General features: G+C 40.1%; 1 protein-coding gene and 1 long non-coding RNA gene across 8 annotated transcripts in view; one reads left to right on the forward strand and one right to left on the reverse strand.

Moving 5' to 3' along the window:
- Positions 1 to 2,147: 2,147 nt before the first annotated feature.
- The window catches only part of LOC131458251 (disks large homolog 4), a 68,352-nt gene continuing 44,638 nt past the window's right edge, over positions 2,148 to 25,861 (reverse strand). For 4 of the 7 annotated variants that reach the window (XM_058627165.1, XM_058627164.1, XM_058627166.1 and 1 more), the window contains exons 3-22: positions 24,618 to 24,674; positions 15,612 to 15,665; positions 14,793 to 14,843; positions 14,124 to 14,248; positions 13,021 to 13,190; positions 12,705 to 12,841; positions 11,617 to 11,761; positions 11,212 to 11,362; positions 10,881 to 11,037; positions 10,688 to 10,790; positions 9,928 to 10,042; positions 8,646 to 8,822; positions 8,317 to 8,359; positions 8,206 to 8,236; positions 7,795 to 7,842; positions 7,592 to 7,693; positions 7,284 to 7,456; positions 6,913 to 7,025; positions 6,721 to 6,812; positions 2,148 to 5,752 (exon numbers count right to left, since the gene is read on the reverse strand). In XM_058627165.1, the coding sequence (XP_058483148.1) occupies positions 5,646 to 5,752; positions 6,721 to 6,812; positions 6,913 to 7,025; positions 7,284 to 7,456; positions 7,592 to 7,693; positions 7,795 to 7,842; positions 8,206 to 8,236; positions 8,317 to 8,359; positions 8,646 to 8,822; positions 9,928 to 10,042; positions 10,688 to 10,790; positions 10,881 to 11,037; positions 11,212 to 11,362; positions 11,617 to 11,761; positions 12,705 to 12,841; positions 13,021 to 13,190; positions 14,124 to 14,248; positions 14,793 to 14,843; positions 15,612 to 15,665; positions 24,618 to 24,674 (2,151 nt within the window). In that variant the 3' untranslated portion in view covers positions 2,148 to 5,645. Of the gene's footprint in view, positions 5,753 to 6,720; positions 6,813 to 6,912; positions 7,026 to 7,283; positions 7,457 to 7,591; positions 7,694 to 7,794; positions 7,843 to 8,205; positions 8,237 to 8,316; positions 8,360 to 8,645; positions 8,823 to 9,927; positions 10,043 to 10,687; positions 10,791 to 10,880; positions 11,038 to 11,211; positions 11,363 to 11,616; positions 11,762 to 12,704; positions 12,842 to 13,020; positions 13,191 to 14,123; positions 14,249 to 14,792; positions 14,844 to 15,611; positions 15,666 to 20,313; positions 21,214 to 24,617; positions 24,675 to 25,861 lie in introns of those variants that run through there. The other 3 variants (XM_058627163.1, XM_058627167.1, XM_058627168.1) reach the window with 3 other exon arrangements.
- Positions 12,737 to 25,861, forward strand: part of LOC131458253 (uncharacterized) — a 55,447-nt gene continuing 42,322 nt past the window's right edge. Inside the window, exon 1 of the long non-coding RNA XR_009240074.1 lies at positions 12,737 to 12,886. This is a non-coding gene — a long non-coding RNA (uncharacterized LOC131458253). The remainder of the gene's footprint in view (positions 12,887 to 25,861) is intronic.

Here is a 25,861-nt window from a genome sequence, read left to right on the forward strand (position 1 = left end):
TCCTCTTGCTCTGGGATCAAACCGTGCACTCCTCCTCCAGCTTACGAGAAGAAGCATTGCAAGTGTCGGTGTATGGTACAGACTTTGAGTTCGTGGCTCAGAGGAGGATAACACCAAATGTGGATGGGAGGAACCTGATGGCTGCAAGGCATTACCAGTCTGCAGGTTGAAATCCTGTTTATGACCCATGATGGACGTTCTCCTTTCTCCCTCTGATCCTTTATATCACTGTCAGCTGTAATACAGCAGAGACCAGCCGTCAATCAACCGGCTGATTTATGTTTTACATTTTCGGCATGAAATACCGTGGGCTCACGCTGACCTTGAACAAGATAAGTGGCAAAGAATTATAGTAATAGATTAATATTTGAACTCCCTTCACATTCTTTTAGCTCTGAAGTGTGTTGTTGATCATGGTGTTTTATGACAGTTTTTCTGTAATGCTGCATTTCTGGCTTATTTTTCTTTCTTCTTCTGTCCTCCCTTCCTTAAATAGTTTTAGTGAGAAAGTGAGAAAATAATGAAAAATAATGTTTTGACCCTACATGATTTATAGGGTGTAGCAGAGTAGTGTTCTCACCTGTGTGTGAAATAATTCAATAACATGTAGATGAATTTCGGGCAAACTATAGGTGATAACTTTGGATCGGATCAGAAAAAGGTTAGGGTTAAAAAATTGACAAAGATTTCTCAAATAGTGGAAAAATCTAGTGTTGAGAATAAAGCTTTATCTTTTGTAATGCTTGGAAAAGCAGATCTAATGGGTTAAATCCTGTTGAGTATTACTCAATAGTGTCTTAATGCAATTTAATTGAATCCAAATGAAAAAATAAGAACTACTCTCTTCCATAACGGCATAAAAATGGAAACACAATTTGACTTTGCCGTTACAAATTCACTGTTGCCTTTGTGTGTTTCTTACGCAAACACACTTCACATTCCGCTTTTCCTCTGCACAATAATGATATGAGAAAAGCATAAACACACAGCACAAGGAGACTGAAATTAGACGCAGATGTCTGGACTTTAAACAGAAAGTCCGATCTCATGTGTGTTTGGTGGTTGGATGAATCTTGTGTTTACATCATATCAATGGATTGTGCAGATGATACAAGTGTGTCACGATTAGGATGCAAGAACAAGGCTAGAGGATTCAAATGTCATATCACACACACACACACACACAGGTTTTTTGCAGCTACTCTTCTCAGTATTGACATCCATTCATTTGAACGTCCTAAACAAACCATTATCCCCAACCTTAACCTAACCATAATTCAAATCTTAGCCCTAAACTTAACTATTTCCTCAGAAATAAGGGTCTGCCTCATTAGGACCAGGTTTTGGTCTCCATGAGGACCATAAAGGTCATAAAGAGGAAACATATAAAAGTATGCACATGCATTCAATCTTGCACAGCATTCAAAGACATGATGCATTCCCTAGTCCCTTATCCTAAGCATAGTCCCTTATCCTAAGCATAGTCCCTTACCCTATCTATAGTCCCTTATCCTAAGCATAGTCCCTTATCCTAACGATAGTCCCTTATCCTAAGCATAGTCCCTTATCCTAACCATAGTCCCTAACCCTAACCATAGTCCCTTATCCTAAGCAGAGTCCCTTACCCTATCTATAGTCCCTTATCCTAAGCATAGTCCCTTATCCTAACGATAGTCCCTTATCCTAAGCATAGTCCCTTATCCTAACCATAGTCCCTAACCCTAACCATAGTCCCTTATCCTAACTTTAACCATCACAAATAAATGCCAAATAAAACCATAACCCTTAACCTAACCCCCCAAAAAGCCCTTTAAATTTATGAGGACCAGCCAAAATGTCCGTACAAGAACAAAATGTCCTCACAGAAATAGGAAAGGATGGTTTTTTTTTGTTTTTTTTAAGAGAACATAGTTCCCCTGGTGAGAGGGAGAGCAGTGAGGGAGTCGACCAGCAAATAAAAGCCAGAGAAAGTCGGTGCAAATGCAGCCGAGAGGCCGAGAGGGACTTGTGTAAAGAAAACATCTGAAGATAGAAGAGAATGAGTGCCCTCCCCTGGCCGTAGTGATGTTTTCTTGCTGCTGTAAACAGTAAGACACAAATGCATCAACACAAACAAAAACAAGACTACCGAGTCCATTTTCAGAAAGCATTTTTTAAATTCATTTTTATTATTTTATAGCTAATTTACAACAAGCGCTTTCACTGAACTGGAACATTTTATTTTGCTTGATATTGTCATCGTTAAATATATTTTTCTGCATCAGTTGACTTTGTTGTAAGTTTGTAATCAGTCTTTTCTGTAAAAATTCGTATATTTTATAAGGAATATCACACTATGATACGGATGGCTGAGAGATATTAAGAAATACATTGAACCCTCAAATAAAGAAATTGTAAAACATATTCATGGTTGTGTTGCCATGTGTTGTTTCTGTGATTCCTTCAGTGTGTAAATGTAAGTGTGTGTGTGTGTGTGTTGTTTGTGTGTTTGAGCAGTTAAACTGGGCTGTGGCTCGGATGGCTTCTAGACTTGCATCGACTCAGCAGTGCCGCGTGGCTAAATCTGAAGCCACGCAGCACTCCAACAACTACATTATATTTACAGCATTTCTCGCCAAGACCCAAAAGCTCCTTCAGTGTAGAAAAAAAAAATAAAAGAAAGAAAATACAAAAATATACAGACTTGAGATGGAACCAGTGACAGTTCTGAATAAATAATAAATCACAAACAATAACAGAGTAGGAACTCGTCATTTCGTCGCAGCCTGAGCCGAGAGAAGCAACTGAGCCAAAATAAACAAAATGCTAAATGTGAATGTGTGTGTGTTTTTTTTTTTCTCCAAACGACACTTCCACCTTCACTCTTATAATTCAGGAGAAATTATAAGTAAATACAAACACATGCTCGTAAAACCTCGCAGTCCCATTGTTTTCCATCACAATTCTTTTCCTGCAGAAACCTGTAGCATATAATGCCATCAGTGCAAACTTTATAAATACTCTTCTTTTTAATCTTAGACACATGTATAAACCATCTTCATTGCATAACATCATAGCAATATTGCACTACATCTTCATGAGTGTGAGTCTCACTTTCTCGCCCTTGCGCGCACACATACACACATAAACGCACGAACCATGTATTCCTGTATTATACATTGTAAAGCAGTGATTCCCAAATACTGGGTCGGGACCCACATATGGGTCGCGTGAGATTTTTTTTTTTTGGGTCCCCATTTTTACGTGTTTATGTCAAAATGGCATGTGCAAACATCTGTTTTGTTTATTTGTTTACCAAATCGAAATGACATTTTGAGGCACTACATTATGCACCGGTTGACTTTTTAAAAAGTGGGTCCCCATGTTAGAAAGTTTGGGAAACACTGCCGTCAAGGATAGATCATCTCACATAGTATATTTTAGGTATCGCACACCTTCTTGTCACCCGCACACGCAAGCAGCAACAAACACACACATACACGCACACACACACACACACAGCTGCATTGTACATGTGTCTCAGTTCGTTGTCAACACATACAAGAACGTGTCCAAAAACGTCTGTTCAAAGCTTTCGAGCGAGGTCTGCCTTACATCGACCGGAACGATGCCGTCGTGTCATTTAGCACTAAAATGGGAGCGTGAGTAAATTCAACAACCAAACAGCAATATTACCCAAAGAAATCAGTGGAATATTGTTTGCAGATGTTGATGGTTACAGACCTAGTCCCGTTAGAAATTCTCATAAAAAAGATATACATATATATATATATATTTATATTCATAGTTATGTATATAGGCCATTTATTCATTAAACATGACTTAGCTTTAATTTGTGTGGACACACGAGAGAGAAAGAAGCAGACAAAACATGGGAGAGAGGAAGAAAAGAAGACGGATTCCTCCCACACAGGGGAGTTTCCGCACATGAATGTGCACACGCACGCACACACACACACACACACCATGGCTTTTGCTGCGGCCACTGGAAACAGTGTGTACGTCTGCGGCTGAGGGATCCTTTTGGAAGAGTGAACGGTGAGTTGGCTGCAGTGCGATGGAGCTAACAGCTCTGCTGTTTGTGCCTAGAGAGATAACATTCATCTGGATTCTGACCAGCAGGTCAAAACAGCCAGTCTCCCTGTAGTGGAGTGTGCTAGGTTACAGCTGAGGTTACAACTCTGTGTGTGTGTTGGAGGATCAATTTGAGTGTATGCATGTGTGTGTGTGTGTGTGTGGATAAGAGAGCAGAGGCTGAACTAGATGTCAGAGCTTCTACTGTGCTCAGGACTGGCCTCTCATGAACATGTCACATGACCTTGTCTCTCTCTCTTTCTTCTCTTCTTTCATGAGACATGCTGAACAAAATATCCTCACCAATAAGGAGGTGGCAAAGAAGAACACACCCTACTTACTCACCTTTCTTTTCATGATATATATATATATATAAATTTTTTTTTTAAGTCAAATTTTTCCATTGTTTTCTTCTCCTGACTCCTTTGTCTTTGAGGAAGCATGCACAGATTCAGCATATGAGTCTTTAAATCATTAGAATTATTCGATCTGCTTTGAAATACTGCCTCACAATTTTCAACGTGGGTGACTGAGCAAATGCCAGTCTTTGACACAGAGGTGTAAATTTGAGTTCAAACCCAGAACCAAGAAGAGATTCACAAAAACATGAACTCTATGCCAAGAAAGGACTCCTGGTCTAGAGGGACTAGGGAGCAGGATCTGGGCCTTCCTGTTCTTAGTCTCCCCCCTTCCCTGTCCAGAAACGAGGCAGAACTGACAGAAGGGGAATGACAGAAACACAGGAGCTGATATAAAAAGAGGGGCCAGCGTCTTTTTGGGCATCTCCATCTCAGGGACTGCTGTATGGTGGTGTTCAGTGTGAGATGTCCAAGAGATGGGGATGGTGATATGATCTTAATACCACCTAGGGTTCTGTCCCTGCTGGGCCATTCTCTACTCTCTTTCAAACCATGCTCACACCTAAGGTCTTTGTGTGCCGAGGTAAACCCAGTTTAGTCTAGATCCACAACTGGCATCAAAATGCATCCGAAAAGTATTCATGAACTGGTTCCACTTGGTAATCTCTCTTGGGAAACTGCAACTGTATCTAAACAGAAAAAAAACACTAAATTGAAAGACCTAATATAACAAACTAAGATGTTTGGCATTGATAAATCAACCGTGTTGAGGACATTTGCATTCCCACTTCTGGGTGCAATCAATGCCCATTTGTGGCCAAGATGCATTTTAATGCTAAATGTGAAAAGAACATCAACACTCAGTCCTGCCTCATGAAAGTAGAATACGGATGAAGTCTTTTCTCGCCGTGTCTTACAGTCTAATTACATGACTGTGTTTACATCTGTCTCGGAGTCTCCTTTTTTTTTGGTTTCATTCTTTGCTTCGCTGTGTCACTTCCCGTGTTTGTCTCTGTTTCTGCATTTGTCTCTCTGTGTCATTCTCCGTGTTTGCCTAAGCACTGACTTTGCTGGAGGACAGACAGACAGACAGACAGGCAGGCAGGCGAGGCTAGCTTGGCTGTGAGGGTGAAGGGTGGCGTCAGTCGGTGGCTGTGAGGGCGGCGGGGTGGGGGAGGAGAGGTTGGAGGGTAGCGGGCAGGGGCAGCAGCATCACAGCCTCTCCCGAGTGGGGATCCAGATGTAAGGCCCTGATTGCTCCTCGATCACTGTCTTTACTTTGTGATAGACCTCTTCAAAGCTGTCCCCATCCACGACAGCTGCAGCAGGATGTGTCAGGGAGGGAGACAGGACAACGGTTAGGAATGGAGGAGGGAAAATTGTGGCACAGGCAGCAGTGAAACAAAGAAGAAAAAAAAAGAGAGATAGCAGGAAACGTTCAGGGGCAGGGGGAGGAAAAGAGAGACAGAGAGCGATGGAAGATTACATGAATAACAAATATACAGTTTGATCATAAGTTTATAAAAGTGTTTTGTGAAATCTCGATGAAAATATGAAAACAAAGTCTCAAACATATTCACTCAGAGGCCCATGAAATATCATGTATGGTTCCTGCTCATGATTTGTCATAAACTGTAGGCTGGTGTGGACTTGTCAGGAAACCTAACATTCATTTTACGGCCAACTGCTGTGAGTTGCCCCAAATGTGTCTCTTAAACTTTAAAAATCCCTGAGTCCCACAAGGAAGCGCTCATTTTCTCACTGAGGCAATACCAGGAATATGTAAATGAGGAGTCAATCCTTGTGGAGGAGGCTTTTTTTTTTTCTCCCACAATAGTTTGAATGAAAAGGAATGAAATGAAATAAAAAAGACAATGTGAAACAAGTTATATCTCTGAACTGTGGTTCATTAAATCACCAAATGAAGAAGTTTCTTGATCACTGCTTTGCATCAAGTTAATTATGAGTAAGCAAACAGTGAGCGTACAAACACAGGTGTATCGTCTCGTGTTTGCCGTATTCCAAATCCTAATGCATATTTGATTAAGATTGGCCCAGAAATCTTGCTTTCAAAATGAGAAAGTTAATTCTGCTGGTTAACGGTTCTCCAAAAAAGTCAAATCATCATGATTTAGATTTTGTGATTTTGCAAAAATTACTAGATGTAACAACTTCTATTCAATTGAAATTGTCAAGGATTTTTTAACCATGTTGTAAAGCACTACAGGTAAATATGCAGTGTAGAATACTAGGTTTCTACTTCACAGGCTCTGTCTGATATGTTTACCTGAAAAACACTCTAAGAAGTCTTGTTCTAGTTTGAGGGCTCGGTCCATTCCTTTCCTGGCCTGCTCCTCTGTCAGCCGAGTGTTGATCTCTCTGTGGACACAACAGACAAAACAATCTAATGTAAATCACACCGTATATCAAAGATACACGTATGATTCCGTGTCTGTGAACCAAAAACACTTTTTCTTACAGGACATTCTCCAGTGACTTGGGTCGCACAAAGATGGCGATGGGATGAAGCTGAGCTGCTTGTAGCCGGCGCACAGCGTTGGCCGATACATCCAGGATGCAGTGTTTCCCCTGCTGCTCGTGCACACATGCAGGGAAAGAAGTGTGGAGTATTAACAAAGGCACACTGTTATCTTAGTGATGATGACTTCAAAACTGTCACTTAATGAGGCAAAAATCCAAGGGAGGTTGCAGCAAATGAGTCTGGCTTGTCTTGTCTTCCTTTTTTTTTTAATAAAAGTTGTTATTTAGCAAAGAGCGGAAGTGATTTAACTAACTACAAAAAAGAAAAGAAAAATAATGACATTATTTCTGGGCATGTGATGTTCACACCTGCTCAGCCACCTCGCGGACACTCTGGACACTGGTGCCATACAGGTGACTGTTGTACTGGCCGGCCTCGATGAACCGATGACTCTGAATGTCCTTTTCCATCTGCTCCCGCGATGACACAAAGTGATAGTCCCGTCCATCCACTTCATACTCCCGCTTTGGCCGTGTGGTGTCTATCAGACAAAGAACAAAACTGTAAACGCAGAGTATACACTCTCTTGATTCTAAACATGTAAGCCTTTCCTTCCATGACATGATAAAGCATTACACAGATAAAACCATCAAACTATAAATATACAGTTACTTACGTGGGACACATGATCCAAACTTATCAGGGAACTCAGACAACAGGTCGTCATTTATTCTGTCCTTCACAGGACCTAGAATGATGATGGGCCTCGCGTAATGAACTTAGAATGAGGAGGGAAAAAAATGGAGCATTCAAAAAAATGGGAACTCAATCAAAAGTACAATTTTAAAAATGCACTTCTTTTTTTTTTATTGACCTTACCTTCCACTTGGGTGACCGTCTCATAACTTTGTAATGTTTTATCTCTTCCTGTAGACGGAGCACAGAGGCATTCAGCCAACTTTCTTTTTACCATTATAAAATGACATTGTAGTTCTGCACGTGTGCATGTGCGAGCAAATGCATCAGATGTGATTATGAACAGGGAAGATGTTACTGTGTTGAGGGTGAAGTTTGCTTTGGAGCGCTGTCTGAAGGTAAATGTCAAAGGAGATTGCTTATGTTTTATTTGGCAGTCAGTAGAACTGAGCTATTAATCTTGTAACGGATACTCAATTGAGGATCGTACAGAATGTAACCAGGTGCATTATGTGTGTGCAAATAAACAGGACAATGTGTGCATGTGTCATGGTGCCAGTATTATCTGTAATCTACTAAAATTGACTAATTTACCTTTTGTGCTCAAGCTGTCTCGACCATGGTCCTGCAAGAGAGACAAGGTCAGAGGTTAACACAGGTGAAGACAGTCTGAGAGGAGAACAGGCCTCTGGTGAATTAACTCACCCTCTCCTTGGTGTTAACACGAGACCACTCTTTTCTTTCCACCCTGTCCGCATGAGGATGGAGAAGAATAACATTACAATTTGGAGATAATGGAGAAAAGGGAAAAAAAAGGTGGAGCTGGTTGTGAGTCATCATGGCTGTTATGCAATGCTTATTTAATTAGACATGGTGTAAAATGATAAACCAGCTACTTTACCCTTCTATAAATCAAAATGTGTTTGTTATCTAACCATATCCTTTGACAAAGAGAGGGCTACTTGAGCTTAACTAAGCTGTTAAGGGATTCATCAGCCCTCTCACACGGATTGACAGTGAAAAGTGTATCTGACCTGTGCTTGCTGGGGATGAAGCCGACCTCTTCAGCCTCATTCTGGGGACTGACTTTCCGGGCCTGCCACCACTCCTCATCTCCACAGTCCAACACGTGCAGCACATCCCCAAACCTGAAGCCCAGTGCTTGACTGAGGAAGCCACAGTCTGCAGTCTTGTCATAGTCAAACAGAGCCCTGAGTGATGACGGAATATGAGTCAGCATTTTTAATTATCTTTAGTCGTGAACACCTTACTTGCATTTGTGCTTAGGTTACTTCATATTGCACTATATTTTCCCAAAATGTGAAAACATCACATTCAAAATTTTAAAAAAACAGAAAAGAAAATCCAAGATGCAATGCAACAGACTTCTGAATACTAACTTTCACACACAGCTGGTAACCTTGCATTGAAGCCACATTTACATAAATATATAAGCAGGCAAGAGAAGTAGTCGTCTAGTTAATGATTTAATTCCACAGGGTGGAGAAGAAACCTCGGGAAACATGTTTAGAAATATGAAGGATGAGGAAAAATAACCTCCGTATATAAGGAAGAGCGAGAGCGTCTACGTCTTCTTCTTCGCAAACCGTATAGTAGCTGACATCCGCCATGTTGCGTTGCCGCCATGTTGCGTTGCTGCCACCCACAGTTCCCTCTATGTCATTACAAGCTAATTGCTAACGTTTACAGGTAAACTTAGCAAAACGAGTGGGAGCCGTTTCTCGATAATTCCGACTAAAAAGAAGTTTAACGTGAAGCTGAATATGGTAGAAGTTTAGGGGGGAAAACGTTGGACTACTACAACAACAGGACCGTAATGGGTTTTAAAGACATGGCGTACCCAGGACGTTATCCTGAGCCAGGACAGACTACTGGAAAAAGAGTGAATTTCAGGTGACACCAAGACTGTAGTTCTGATAAAGGTGAGGCTCATTCCTATGTTGGTATGTTTGTATTCTGTGCGGCAGTGTGACGTGGTTCGAATGTGTGTTTCTTCTCAAAGTTGATAGTTTTCCATTAAAAAGTGCAAATATGGGGCATTTATTTTTAAATTTCTCAAAAACTGTACAGTGCAAATGTCTGAGTTACTGTCATAGACACCCTGAACACAACCTAGTTGTGAACCTCGAACTTAGCGACGTAGATACCAATGTTCTGAACACAACCTTTTCATTCTTATTCAGAACTTTCAGAGAACTATACTCTTCATCTGCAGCCTCTCTATTATATACCAGGTGTATTTGTGCTTCATAGTCAAAGTTGTTTCATTGTGTTTTTACTATTTAAGTGTGAGACCTGATATAGAAGCCTCTCTTTGCGTTGCTCCTTAGTGTTGTGGTCCCAGAGCCCATACTGCTGTTCATCAACTGTTCTCTCAAGTCATGGATCTTCGCCTCAAAACGACTGTACTCTGAAACACACAGATACAAGCCGATAATGACCTGTTGTGACTATATTCTTGATCAATACCTTGATCTAATAGTACCTACCTGATACCAGCACTTTCTTTTGCAAAAAAACCCCATTATTATATATATAAAAATATTTCTGGTAGAAGAATTAGATTGAATCATTTAATGTAAAGTGACTCAAAGCCAGGGAGTGATATGATACTGAAAATAATCGCTCAGCCACAATTCAGTAAATGTGTCTGATAGTAGACTTCAATTTTACTAACTACATTGTCCATTGCATAGATTTCCAATTTATTTTTGTAATGAGGTTTTAGGGTTGGATAATATGGCCCAAAAGCTTATTATATCAAAAAATATTCAAATCTGAATACTGTTGTGATAATGTTTTTTTCTGGAGTAAAATTTGAAGAAGGAGGTTTTAAATTAGTTTACAGGCAGAAAGTGACACTTGCATGCACAGATTGATATATATGTTGAAGTTTTATCACTGGAAGAATTCATAGTGTGGTGGATATTGTTATTGAATTATCACCTGGGTCTGTTACGAAGCATACAAGCGCAAATAAACTGATCTGGGAGTATTTACTGATTTGACATAAATAATAATAAAAAGTTGCTCTGTGGTGTAGTTGTGGCTGTACCGTCAGGTCGATACTGAGCGATGATGGTCACTGTCTGTCCTGCGTTCTTCAAAGCCGCAGCTGCCTGCTCATGTGTGGCCATACGCAGGTCCACGCCGTTCACCTGAATGTTAGCAGTTACGGCACAAAAGTCACACATAGGATGCACAGACGTGTATGTATGACAACTTTATGAACATGAAAGTGTCCTTACACTAAGGATCTGATCGCCCTTGTGCAGCTCCCCACTGAGGTCAGCTGGTCCTCCTGCCAGAATGAAGGAGATAAATATTCCCTCTCCGTCTTCTCCTCCAACAATGTTGAATCCCAGACCTGTGGAGCCTCGGTGGATCAAAACTCTGCGAGGCTCCCTGATAAAGACAAATGGTGAGAGCTACACATTAGAAACTCTTACAAATACAGTACTATCACTGACACTGGTAATCTTCTTTCTACTACTACAACTCTGCATAGCATTAGTAGTCACACTATAAACACTAACAATATGCCAATTCATGTGATATAGGTGAGAAATGTATCGTCACCAGATGTTGGCCCACCTGGGGATATCATCATCTCCCATCATGCCATGCAGGACAGGAGAAAATCGACTTGGTGAGGTGGGAGTGAGCGCTTGTGGGTAATCCGAGCCGAGATAGTTAGGGTGGCTGAGTTCAGTATCCATATGGGAATATGCTGGAAAAATACACACACAGAAACAAAATTGGGTATAATATACCAGGGTGTGCTGCACACAGATGCAGTATCAGTTGAAACTTTCATTATGAGGTGGATTAAGCTCAAAAGGAACAAACAGAGCACTCTGAGAGAGCACCTTTTGTTTTTTTCATGTCTGTACAAACATATTCCATTGTGTGTGATTATACTTTGCTGCATCTGTATTTAAAGTCAGGAGCACTTAGCTTTAGTGTGCATGAAGGGCGACTTACTGCTGGTGAGGTCTGGAGGGTTATAGGAGTTGGTCAGGAACAGGTTGTTGGGCTTGGCCACCCTGAGGTACACCACCTCTGCTGTGTTCTTCAGAGCCCCCACCGCATCCTCGTGCATCACGTCCTCCAGACACACGTTGTTCACCTGATGGTTTGCGGCAAGCAGGGAAATCAGTCAGCATCACCAGCAGCAGCTTTTCTAAACTCTCAGTATTCTTAGATTCACATTTTTGATAGTCGCTCTGTCTTTTATAGAGCAATCAGATTATGGGAGAGATCAGCTGCCTATGTGTACAAGAGGCACAATAACATGAATGTTAATGATAGAGAAATGAGGATCAACTAATTGCACTGTAAAATGTTAGTTTAGGTCATACAGAACATTAAGTATGAAGTGTGAAATGAACTTAATTCATCATAAATGCTTTAGTTACTCTAAAAATGGCTTTAGACAGATTTAGACAGACAGAGAGAAAGAAAGACAAACTATATAATCATAGCTCAAGTCATGACGTGTCAACATAATTATTAAGAATAGAGTTACTGTAATCTTCCACATACATTACTATATAGATTATTTGCCATCAGAGATCAGCGATGTTGACTATTGCTTATTAATTAATACAATAATTGATTGTAATTGTATTTTCTTAATGACCATAAGCATGTTTCCATATAATCCTGTTTAGAGACAAAGCATTATTTAGCTCAGACACCATTTAATTGAAATAAATAAATAAATATGCACCATTTTGAAGTTGCCATCATTGAGCTTGTCACCTGCTGCTAAGTTAAAGCCTCCCTGTTCTCCAGCAGATGGCAGTAGTGCTGCTTGTATTTCACTGTGGTTATATTTAAACATCCCAGCCTACCCATCTACTCACATGTTAAACCAGAGCCATGAAAATAACCGCTGTATTATGCTCTTGATACTTCAGTGCAGCTGATACATGACTGTGTGAGTGTGAGTGTGTGTGCATGAGTATGTATGTTTGCTAAAGAGGTGAGGGTTGGAGATCGTCATGTACAGAATGTGTGGGGGCACATGTTTTTGAATTGGTCAAAGTTTTTACATATGATTGACTGACTGCTAAAATCTTGTCCCCGATCTGCAGACGGCCATCTTTATGAGCAGCCCCGCCTTCAATGATCTTGGTGACATAGATACTGTTATCTCCTGGTATGTGCTGGTTTCCCACCCCTCCAGCGATGCTGAAACCCAATCCTGAGAGAAAGATATCAACGAGAAAGGCAGAGAGAGAGAGCGAGGGTGAGTAAAAGGAATTCTGTGTTAATGCAGAGCAGATTTGTTAAATCCGGAGGGTAAAGCTTAGCCCTGAATAAAGCATCCTTAAGCCCACACAGAAGTGTTGGTGCTGTACAACGATCCATACTCCCACATACCTTTAGGCCCTTTGATGAGTTTGATTTCAGTGACTTTCTCAGCTGCGGGTTTCCTGCGGAGAACATAGAGGCGGACGATAGCACCTGCCTCCTTGAGAGCCTCCACAGCTTGACTGTGTGTCACCTCCCTCACATCAACCTCATTCACAAATAAGATGCAGTCGTTCACACTAAGAAACAGGGAGGGTGACAGACAGAGACACAGTGGGAGGGAGAGTAAAAATTCAGCATGAGTTTATGTTGTGGTGCAGAATTTCGGGTGTAATCCTCCACCACATGTGGTCAGGTGCTGGTTTGTGGGGGATCCGCTTTTCTCCCAGATGTCAATATTCAAGGGAGGAAACCCTTGTTTGGTTGATATTGGCTTAATGCTTAGCTACAGTCTAGCTCTCTTTGTGTTAACTGTTCCAGAAAATTACAGTATGAACCATTAAAATGTAGTGACTTACAGGCTGTGTGTAGAAGAGAAGCTGTTTTTAAAGCAAGATTTTTGATTAAAATAGCCTTTTTCCTCCGAGGGCCTAAAAACTACACTTATCACTATTTTATTCATGCGTTTAAAATTCATTTTCCAGTCCTAAAAGAGATGGCGTAGGAAATTAAAAAATGAGCCCCCAAACCAATGGCTACTGACGTCTTGAGCTAAAAAAAAGTGGAAGCTGCATATGTTTTTGCAACATTATTGGCAATATTTTTGATAAATAATACAATACATGTATATATGTATATACATACAGTATATTATATACACTGTATGTGCTTTCTACATGGTACATACAGTCTTTATGTACTCCGATCCAACCTTTAATAAGTTTTATACAGCTCCAGTATTTATTGATGCACTAATACTTGGCAAGTAAAGCAAGTTCTGATTCTGTTTCTCTAAATATGAAAGAATTAAACTGACGGAAAATGCCACATAAACGTACCTGATGACACATTCTCTCTGATCGCATGAAGTCAGTAGAGCCGCATTTTACGCACTTACATTGGTCTGTTCTGTTCTTCCTCTGGGATTTTTGACTGCTGGATTTTATATGTACTGTCCTCCGGGAATGTAGTGCATTGTTTCCAGGCTTCTGTGTTTACTGTAACTTGGTTACCTCAGCCGTCCGTCCTGAGCAGCAGCTCCTCCAGGTATGATTTTGGTGATGAAGATGCTGGGGTCATCACCCACATGGGGGTTGTCTGTTCCCCCAGCAATGCTGAAGCCCAGGCCTGAGTTACCCTGCAGTAATAATGAGATACACAACTACATGCGTCATGTTTTCTTGATTTGATCAAGACTGAAGTCACTTATTATCAAAGATGGGCATTTTATTTAAATAATGCTATGTAAAGTATTAAATGGGAATAGGGCTGCAAATAATTAATCTGTTGATTATTTCCTCGATTAATCGAGTAATCGTTTGGTCCATAAAGATGTTGAAAAATGTTGATCTGTGTTTACAAAACCTGGAAATGATGATGTTCTCCGATATCCTGTTTTGTCCACAAACCAAAATAATTAAATTGTATTGATTTCTTTGCAAAGAAACCAAAAAATATTCACACTTAAGAAGATGAAAAATCAGAAAACTTGTTTTAGTTATTGAAAAAACACTCAAATTGTTTAATGGAATATTAAAATAATTGACAATTAATTTAGTGATCGATTAGTAATTGAATAATCGTTGCAGCCCTAGACTTTTTTACAACCAAGTGAATAATCAAATAATCCAATATTAATGCCCAGTAAATAATTCAAAAGTCAACTTGTTTCTCAGACTCACTCTCTCCAGTGTGATTTCCTCATACTCGATTTCACCTTCTGTCCCATTTACCTGTCAGAAACAGATGTTAGTTCATATTGTCAAGAGAGAAAATTTAATTTTCAAGTTTGTTTTTCCCTATTTTCTAACATTCTGACTGTGAAGCCAAAATAAGAGTCTAAATCAGAATGTCCGCTTACATTGGTTCAGCTTGACCGTGTTTGACATCAGTACACAGCGTCATAATCATGGAAATCTACTTAAAGTGTCTCTTGGCCAACCTCCATTGAGGTTAATCCAAAATGGTTTTGCTTGTCTCTGACCCACTGCACATGTGGATCGGTGTGGTACCTGCTTGATAAGTTTGCCTTCTGATGGGATAGCTTAAAGCTACACATCAGCCTTAGCCCTGTCCCTGAGGAGGAGTGAAGAAAAAACTTCAACTTCACTGTTATGGTGTCTGACCTAGAAAATAACTTTTCGTAGCTCTATAGTGGTGCAGAAAAATCCGGTTCTGCGATGGCAGACTTTTCTCTGGGAAGCCTTGTCCTCTAATCCCTCACAGTTCATGATAATATGTTCACTGCCTCCGATTTAGAAAAGGCTTCATCAATCAAAGTGAGTAATGTCTCTGTTCTGTCAAACAGAAAAATCTTATTTAAATCAAAAATGAGTAAAATGAATTACTGTCATTGGATTGAGAGCAAAGACCTACCTGGATGGAGGTGACAAAAATGGAATTACTGATCATACAGACTGCATGTGAAAGTAGCCAAATGAGTCATGTGATTGGGCCTAACATACGACTACAATAAAGGGAAGATTAAACATAATCCTTACATATGGGGAGCCATCGAGTGTGTCGGTGTTCACCACCACTGGAGGAGTATTTCCCTAGAGACAGAGAAAAAAAAAAGACATTATTAAGAAGCGACAACAGAGAATCGGAGGTGACGTAGCTCCCGGATGAGCTCTCAGTGTATCCTCGAAACCTACAGTCACAGCCAAGAGTGATGGCCATTTTAGCTCTCAGCTGTGATAACACCATTCTCGCTCTGCTATGGTTGTCACTCTGCTCAAGGATAGAGAGCGCTGCTCAAGAGCCATTTTTTATTATCCACTCCATGCACAGTATGATGGACACAGAAATAATTCATGTGAGCCTTCAGGTTTTTGTACAAACTCTTGTTCTCAGGTATCTCTGAGACTGGTTTTATTACAGCATTACAGTGTTCTCCTGAATTCAGCTGCCTCAGGATTCTAAATGTCTGTCAGTGTTAACTGACAGCGACGTTGTATTGTCACACCATATCATGTCATATTGTGTGGTATTACTCATGCTAAATGGCTTTTTATTGAATTGTGTGGACATGTTTATCGGCCATCTGCCCATCAACCGTTTCAAAATCAGTCATTCCTTTACAGCCATGTTGACAACATATGGTAGCATTCTCCCAGCACACTCAGAGGATGATGGACAATCAAAACCAGTGACAGACAGCACATCTAGTCTGAATAGCTTCTCACACAGCTTGTGTGCAATATTTGGGATAGTTTAGTAGCAGAAATACAATATACTACCCCTAAGTATGTTTGTGTTTGTGTATTGTCACTTTAAAATGAAAATTGTAGGATTTTTGTAAAGTTGGAATAACCCTTTTGGAGGCCATCATCTTGTGCCTCGTGTTTGTTAAAGTCTGTAATCTCTCCAGTAGAATTCTAATTCTTGCACACAGAACCCGTGAGCAAGTTGTTATTCAGGAACAAAGTGGGTTTTGTTATTCATATGGTTTGGGTTTAACTGCCTGTCAGGTTTGCTGGTGTTTTGGGACTTGTTTGCCCCTGTCGGGCCACCGTAGGTTTCTCTGTCAGCTCATATGAAGTGTGACACTACGCGCATCTTAATCCTGACTCCTCTTAATCCCCTTTCTCTGTGCTTCTTTACGGACTTTACTCTCATCAGCGTAGCTGATGTTGGAAGATGTAACTACACAATTATGTGCAGTGATCTGCGTAGGACACAGTCTGACTAAGCTTCTGTATTTATTATTTCTGTCATTGCTCTGTATCATGCTGATTAGCATGGGAAAGACCCTGCACATCTAAAGTGCATGTAGAACTGCAGACGGCAGCAGAAAACATAGCTCCCTGACCTTCACAGACCTGACAGCCCTGACACACACACACACACACACACACACACACACACACACACACACACATGCACAACATAACTCAACACAACTTTAAACATTTTACATTTTCACATTCACTGATCTTTATGTGAAACAATCGGGAGTTATTTTTCTTACTGGGTCTTTTAGTCTTTGTAAATGAGAGTAAGTTGTCATGGGAACAGTTTCATAGATTATTACAGTGATTTGTATTGTCTTTGAAAATAGAGCTATCCACTCACTTGTCCCATTTTATCAGGTGCTCGTGTGCAAACTATAGCAACCCACTGCAACTGCTCCATAAAGCCTATGCTTTTATGAGGCCTATAATGCTCCTTTATATTTCTGACATACAGCTGTTAATTCAGTTATATGTTTTAGGGCTGCAGTTACTCATTGATGGTGGTGTACTGAGCTGATTGTCAGAGTTTTAATGTTCTGCCTCCCACATGCCTGTGAATAAAGATGCAACACTCAGTTTAATGTAGCTCAGTACAACACCTTTGGCTATAATCTCAGAAATAAACACGTAGCTGCATTTGCACAATCTTGAAATAACGGTCAACAAAAATAGAACATCTCAAAGTAGTTTTACTATCGCTTATATTTGTACTTGCATTGTATGTACAATACTGAGGTTGTTTTTAAGTTTGCAATAGAAATAAACTGAACTGTGTGGCAAATTTGCTATCTTTAAATTCAAATAGATTTCACTTTTCTTATACCTAAAAGTAGACACCATTAAACACTAGTATAGGCTGAGTTAAATGTGCTCTTAATTTCCTAAAAAGTAAATAAATATATAGGCTCACTGCAATCAATTAAACAGTTAGTTGACATGCTATAAGGTCTGTACTTACTGTATAGTGCTTTTCTAGTCATGATGACCACTCAAAGCTGTTTTACACTACAGTTTTGCCATTAACCCATTCACACCCACTGGTGAATACACATTGGTTGCAATTTCTTGCATCTCAAGAACGCATCAGCATTGCAGACTTGCGTAGTCAGAAATCAAACTCACAACCTTCCAGTTGAAAGACAACTCGCTGTGCCACCAAGCTACTGGCGCCGCAATATAGCAATATACAGTATCATCCTATGACAATTGTGCAATAATAACTATTACTTTTAAACAACCGGGCCACACGGTGGTGTAGTGGTTAGCACTCTCGCCTTGCAGCGAGAAGACCCAGGTTCGAGCCCCGGTTGGAACAATGGCCCTTCTGCATGGAGTTTGCATGTTCTCCCCGTGTGTGCGTGGGTTCTCTCCGGGTTCTCCGGCTTCCTCCCACAGTCCAAAAACATGCGATGTGGGTATAGGTAAATTCAAACAATCTAAATTGACCATAGGAGTGAGTGTGAGAGTGAATGGTTGTTTGTCTGTCTCTCTATGTGGCCCTGCGATGGACTGGCGAACTGTCCCCGCCTATCGCCCGATGTAGCTGAGATTGGCACAGCACCCCCCGCGACCCTCTAGCGGAGGATAAAGCGGTAGATGATGACTGACTGACTTTTAAACAACCTCTCAAATGATAACATCAAGCTTATGCTAATTGCAGCCTCTCGTGTAAGAAATATGATATTAGCTCATTCTGATTTAAATACCAGTATCACTGTTTAACCCAAATCACATCACAAACACACTCTATGTATATCATTGAATTCACATCAGACATATGTACAGTATAGTATTATTAGAAGCATCTGCTCCAACAAGGAATTTGCTAAAAGTTGACTGTGCTGAGCTCCAGCATGTAGCTGTGTCCATGAGGCCATGCTGCTGAACATTATGTCAAATTCATCCTTATCTAGAGACAGAAATAATGAGTATAGCCAGCAGAAATCCAGCAGAAATCCAAGTTCCCTGGAGGGATTTAGACAGAACCTTCTCTCCCTCTCTTTGCCCTGTCAAGTCTTTGGACATCAGGGTTGTTAGGATTTACAATGTTTGGCTGCTGTTACCCACCTATATTTTAGCACTACCTATTCAGCTAATGTGTCCTCTGCCATGTCTCGACAGGCCTCCTCATCCAGACATTCTCATGAATCCATATGCAGTGTTCGTAGGGCTGTTTGTTTTCATAATCAATATATCTGTTGATTATTTTCTCAATTAATTGAGTTGTTTGAATATTTTTCAACATTTTCTGACACTTAATGCACCACTGGTGTTTCCCAAACTACAAAATACAAAGCCCCTCCCCACATGCTCATGCTGTCCCTCACACACCGCACCGAAGATGAGCGATAAACAAGAGGTAGAGACTGTGGCCACAGTTCTTTTTCTTTGCTATGTATATGTATGCATGTATATATATACATATGTATATGTATACTGTATATGTATAAAATTAATTCATAATACTATGGTATTTCAAAATTTTGCCCCAGAGCCACCGGGTTTCAGTAATGAATAGCAATGAATAGCATCCAACACTCTGTTGCTATTTTGGTAAGAAGGCACACACTTTTTTTTTCCATGCATGCACTGTACTGAGGCAAGACACCATGCAGCACAAGTGTAAAGCAGTGTTTTAATATAATAAGTAGAGTTAGTCGTGGCATTTAGCTGTGGAAAACCACAAAGCTTCAGTCTGTGTTTCAGGCTGTAGCTGCGTACTGCTGCATACTGTACTGTAACCTCTCCTTGCTGCTAATATGACCCAGAAGACGTTCAAATAATCGGATCAACCTCTGCTGCTCTGTGCATGTGCATCTGCAAATTCGGTGCACACTCACGCCACTACCTGGAGACTTTTTTTATTTTTCAAATGACGCCAATTATAATGACGGTCATCGGTTTCGTTAAGCTTAAGAATATTATTATATCCTTGGTGGGGCTGATGAGCGCTTTTTGGACTCAAACCAACAGTTGCATTAGAGGCTTTAGTGCTTCTACACAGCATGCAGCAGCTGGAGAGCCTTTAACAGGTAAAAGCCAACTGGTCAATAAACATGACAGTGACCTCTAGTGAAATATGCAATGTCAAACTATGAATTTGTATGTGTTTGAATAAAAAGGTTGTTTTTTTTTTTAAATACAACTGCGAGCATTATCGGCTCCAGACTGACCACTGACCACACTTGGGTTGCCTCAGGAACGTATCATGGCAACCCACACACAGCCTGAGTCGGATTAGATTAGTATTACCACATTTGATTTCCCAGACCTAAGGCCTGTGATTAAAATGTGTATCCACAGTCTTAACCTGAAATGTGTATCTGTGCTGGCTTTACAAGATCAAACCTTTGTATCTTAGTTCCACAGTAATAACAGTCTAGATTTACCATTTCTACTAATCACAATGGGATTGTTTTATAGTACATTGAGGTACAGTGATAGATAACATTTTTAAATTGCCTACCATCTTATGATGCCGACGTTTCTTGACTTTCCGCACATTGTTGAGGAGATGGCACCCCATCTTTTTGGCGTACCACACTGACATCAACATTCTGCTTCAAGGGCCAAAATAGAAGTCACTGTTGATATTCGGGAGCAAACCCTGCTCGCTTCCAAAATGACCAACACACACGCAGTGAGAGTGTGTCTGCAAGAGTTAGAGTAAGCTCTGCAAGTGTCTCCTTTTAAAAAGGGCAACAAAGGCATTGTCGTAAAGTGAGACATCAGGTCTAGGCCCTGCCATAACAGTCACTCAGAGAACTCAGAGCATCCAGATCACCTAAATTAAAAAGTGTTTTTTTCCACTCAATCTAAAAAGATCATAATATTTAAAAATAGTACGACAAAGGATGTACCTTTTGTACACTTTGTAATTCAGAGTCGCAGTGAAGGCACAGCCAAATTAGCATCCTTTTCTTGCTGAGTAGGTGAGACTTCATTTGAGGAAGCCCATAATCATCCGCCAACCCAAAGCTCGAATTATACAAATTACTCATCACCAAAAAAACCTCATATTATTATCCGAGACACACTTGTCCTGTCTTCAGAAATCATCCATCCAGAGTTTTAAAAAAGGCGTTTACAAATGGATCCCTCCGTTCTTCGTCATCCGTGGCAGTGGACTGTGATAGCGGTGCCTCCCTGTTACTGGTCTGTGCTCAGTGAAAATGCAGTTCATATTTTCTGCTGCTTCTGTACTGTACCCCTCCCATCCCACTGCCAAGGGAAAGGAGAGCGAGCAGGAAAGTTTGATGGCAATTACTTAGCTGTCTCTCTGTATAATGTCGATGCTGGTGATGTGAGAGGGGGAGGAATTGTTCTTTGGCTGGATGTAGAAGGACAAGCAGCTCAGACTGGCCTGTCTTATCTTAGACTACAAAATACTACTACATTTTCATTCAATAATGGCTTTTTTAAAGCTCTGCATGGCACATCTAAAAATGCACAGTGTATCACTTGACCTTTCAGGTGCACTAAGCATGCATGTGCTGGTGTAAACAGGAAGCTGATTGTCCCTGCAGTTCATTGCTTAATTTCAGAGAGTACGACGTAGAAGAAAAAACCAATGTTTAAACAGTCAGAGAAAGGATTTCTGTTACCGATGACGAGGTGAAATTGATGGCCGAGATGTGAGTGTGTGTGTGTAACTGCGTCATTGTTTTCAACGGTCTCCATTTCTGTCTGACCAGAATAAAATGATGGCGTTTTCGAACAAAAACAGAGCCAGGCGTGTTCTCAACCTCCACCGTATTCAGAGCAAGATTTATACATTTTTAAACAAAAATCATGTGGACTGGAGACAGGTTAACCCTTGGTTCCACTAAATCAGGTCAGTGAAACCCCAATAGTAGCACTAATGCTGGAACATATAGCTTGACATCAGATAATTTAAGTTAGTCAGTGCATTTTAATTTCTCTTCTGCTGACAAAGAGCTGATGTGCTCTATACTTTATATGCACATAAGAGCACAGAGGCGTGCACACTTAACAGACTTAGGACAGACTGAAGGACAAGCTGGCAGCTGATGTTCCCATTTTGTTGAATAAAATCCCCTCCATCTATCTATCTAATTTTCTCACCCGTCCAAACACAAGGCCCTCTCTATCCGTCTTACTCCACCATTTAACATGAACAGCTCTCTCCTTCTCTTTCTGAGTGCATATTATTTTTTTCCCTCCGTCTTGCTTCCCTCTCCTTCCCGAAGGACCTGAGCTGCTGCCGCCGCTGCTGCTGCTGCACAGTAATTACACCAAAGCTGCAGGGACATATTTAAACATTTATTAAAGAAAACTAAGGAGGATGGAGAAAATGAAGATAGAAACCAGATACCAACCAGACAAGAGTGCAGAGCAGAGAGGGGAGGGTGTAAATTGAGAGCTCTTGGGGGAAAAAGGAAAACATTAATTGAATCCATACATTAAAAACGATTGTTTGTATGCTAAGTGCCATACACTTATCTTGGAGGGGTTGACTGTTTTGTCTGAAGAAGACTTGTGCAAAATAGTATTGTGTCAGGGCTGTGGTGAGCTGAGCCGGAAACATGATATACTGTTGGTTTTCATTTAAATGGATTGTAACATAAACTGGGGGCAGTGGGAGTCGTCAGTTAAAGCACATTGTGCCTGCTGTTGTTCACTCCCAGCTCTTCAGCTGAAGGTTAAATAGAAATGTAATATCAATGAATACATTGTTCAGATGCTATAGCACTGTGGCTGTGCTGTCAGCATTTGAGCTATAATGATTCTTTTTTGAGTATGTTTTTCCAAATTCTTCAGAGACTGACACACTATATGTGGAATTTGAAGGCATAGTAAACTCAGCCATGAAAAGGATGCCTATAGAATTTGCTGCTAAGGTAGCTGCAGCTCTGGAGCCTCATGCCTGTGAACCTAGATTTAGATTTTCATTACACTGTCTTTAAAGTGTAAAGATTCTGCAACATTTATCTGTGAAGTTCCATGTTGCAGTTTAATATATCCTATGGAGACAACCTATGTAGCCTTCAGTTAGCATCAAAACTCAAAAGATGTATATGTAAATAATGAAAAACAACAATTCATACAATCAGATCATTGCACACTGATAAAAATAAGTGTCATTATTAATGATTTCACCTTAGTTTTACACACTGTACCTTTGAAAAGATCAAACGATATGTTTGCTTCTTTAAATCCAGTTTATATGAAATGTATTTTGACTTTGTGTTTGCAGTCGAAAAGAATCACTTTCATCACACCCCACTTAAATTTATGAAGCCACATAATAAGAGGAGAGCATAATACAGAAGACTTATAGAGTCATATACAGTGTTAGAGGCAGCAAGATTCATTAATGTGAGAACCGATCAATACAGAAGTTCTGCACAGTGTGAATAAAAAAAAATCTTCCCAATTACATTACACTCTAAGTTTAAAAAAAAAAAAAAAAATGTATGTCATTTGAAGCTGAAGCACCTCTTTGCTAAATCATGTACATAACCCAAAGACCTCCACTTACTTTGCCAAACCATCGCAGAGCTTCCAGAGACAATCCTAGCCATAAATCATTGAGCGCCTGGAGTGGTACTGGCAAACCCCATGCCATTAACGCAATAAAGAGACAGACTGACGACACCACCTACACATCAATGACAACCACACAGGCACGGCGGCTGCTTGGACAGCCACACACACACATACACACAGGCGTTTCTGCAACGCATCTTTCAGACAGTACATACAACATATATAACAAAGCAGTGTGGTAAATTGAAAGCATGCATATGCTGGCGGAAGTAATTATGCACATGTGTGAGTGAAATGTATAAGAAGACATATTTATTGATGACTTTACTCTGAAGGTTGCAGATGTCCTGTATGTTAAACAGTGTAATTGTGAATTATGAGCAGACACTGTTGGACGGGATGCGTTCAAGGTCAGTGTGAGCAGAAGTGATGTACAAGAGTAACTTCATTTGTTCACCAGAGACTTGGATGGAACAATTTAAAAGATTACTCATGATCCTGTGTCTTTTAATTATTTTTTGTTTTCTGATTTGCTATTTTTACTGAAGAATGTTTAAAAAAAAAAACAAAAAAAAAAACAACAATTTGATCATTATTTATTTGGTGCTTAAGTATGAAATCCTCTGCTATTGTATTTTTGTCATTTGTTTTTGCAAGACAGACAAAAAACAAATATCATGTGATTAATTCATGGCACATGAGGCTAAGTCTTTCTGTCAACATAGCTATCTTTTCAAGGTGATGAAAGTTGCTGCACAGTCTCACACTGACCCCTACAGGTTTCAGTCTGTCCTGCAAAAAGATTACATCTATGTCTGTCAAACACTCATGATGCTCCATGGTGCAAACATATCACCTCAATGTTTCGGTCCCTCTAGACCTTTGTTCCAACTTCTTTGAAACATTTTTAACAAACAAAAAAAGTCCTCCACTCTGTCTGGCATTTATCTATCTGTGAGTGTGTTTCTCAGTCATTGACTATGATGTGTTTACAGTTAAATAAGAACATTCTGAATTGGGGGCAGGGAAAAACATCAATTTATTTATAACATATCTGTCAGATTTGAATGATTATGAAAACACTCATATCATAAGAATACAGAGAGGATGGTGTTGAACGGGCAGTCGTCTCACAGAATTCACAGAAAGCCCGGTGTAAAGAGATGAGGACACAAAACACACTGATGTTGATGACTGATGATGACACGGGTAACTTTTTTGTGGGAGTGACGGAGGGGGCACGGATCATGTTGCTCTTACCAGTGTGGAAACAGCGGAGGTGTACATTGGAGTGTGTCCCGTAGACATCAACACAGGCTGCAAAACAACAGAGGGGAGAGGGTAATTGTGCAAAGGCATGCAAATGGGAACAGAAGAGGAACAGTGGGTGCTGCCTTGTCTTTTCTTACCTCTCCTCCCTGGGGAGACGCTGATAAATTAATCTTTGTCATAATCTCACAGATTTACTTCTAGGTTAGCCGAAGTATGTATCAAAATTAGGTCAAATTATTTAATGATACTGGATTTATTGTGATATCATTCTTTTATATGCCTATCTATCTCAATACTATAATTTTAGTATGATCAGACCACCAAGTACATTGTACATTGTAGGGCAATCAAACGAGTCACTGGTAAGAGTCAATTCAGTAATTGTGCTGTGATTTTTTTTTACATTGATAGGGAATTTTTTAGGTGCGATTTGATTATAAAACGATTATCGATACATCTTGAATTTGATGCATCTTGACGCACACTTTTAAATCAGTCTTTTGAAAGTCTTTGTCGCTGCTATTTTTAATAACAGTGCAATTGTAATGGAAACAAGAGTCTAATGCATTTCCATAATCATTTATTCAACTAAATGAAATGTGTAAACTGGAAAGTGACAAATGCAGCGTAAAGGAGTAACATATTGAATCACAATTCACATAAGATGAATCATGCTTTTACGTGCAATAACAGCTCAGCATCATCAGCACCCGTGTGGTCAGTCATTGCTCGTGTTTGGAGCACATGTGACATTAGCCTCCAGTTGTCAGTGATAAAGTGCAAATTGATAGTAATTTCTATCCTACCCGTGAGGCCGTGACTTCTGTTTTGGTTTCATTGTTGAGTGTTCGGTGAGTCAGTGAAATAACGCTGCTGTATCTCGACTATTTCACGTCATTTAACATTCAAATAATCGGAATTTGGACATTTGTGAATCGATTAAGAGTTGATCACAACTTTATTTCATGAATCTATTTAATGTTATATAAGATTATATATAATCTTATATGGAAAAAAAATATATATTTTTCTCTGACCTATCTGACTATTGTTGATGGAATAGTGTGAACAAGCTTATTCAGAATCAGCTGTCAAGAACAATGGGGTCATTTTGCCTGTTAAAGCTCAGTGGATTTTTGCCCTGTACATCTGAAGCTGCTATATACTGGAAACAATACACCATGCTATGGATTTTACAAGTAGCAGCAGTGTGAGCATTTTTCACTTGTCAG

Source organism: Solea solea, chromosome 4 (genome assembly GCF_958295425.1).
Source record: "Solea solea chromosome 4, fSolSol10.1, whole genome shotgun sequence".
Lineage (NCBI taxonomy): Eukaryota > Metazoa > Chordata > Actinopteri > Pleuronectiformes > Soleidae > Solea > Solea solea.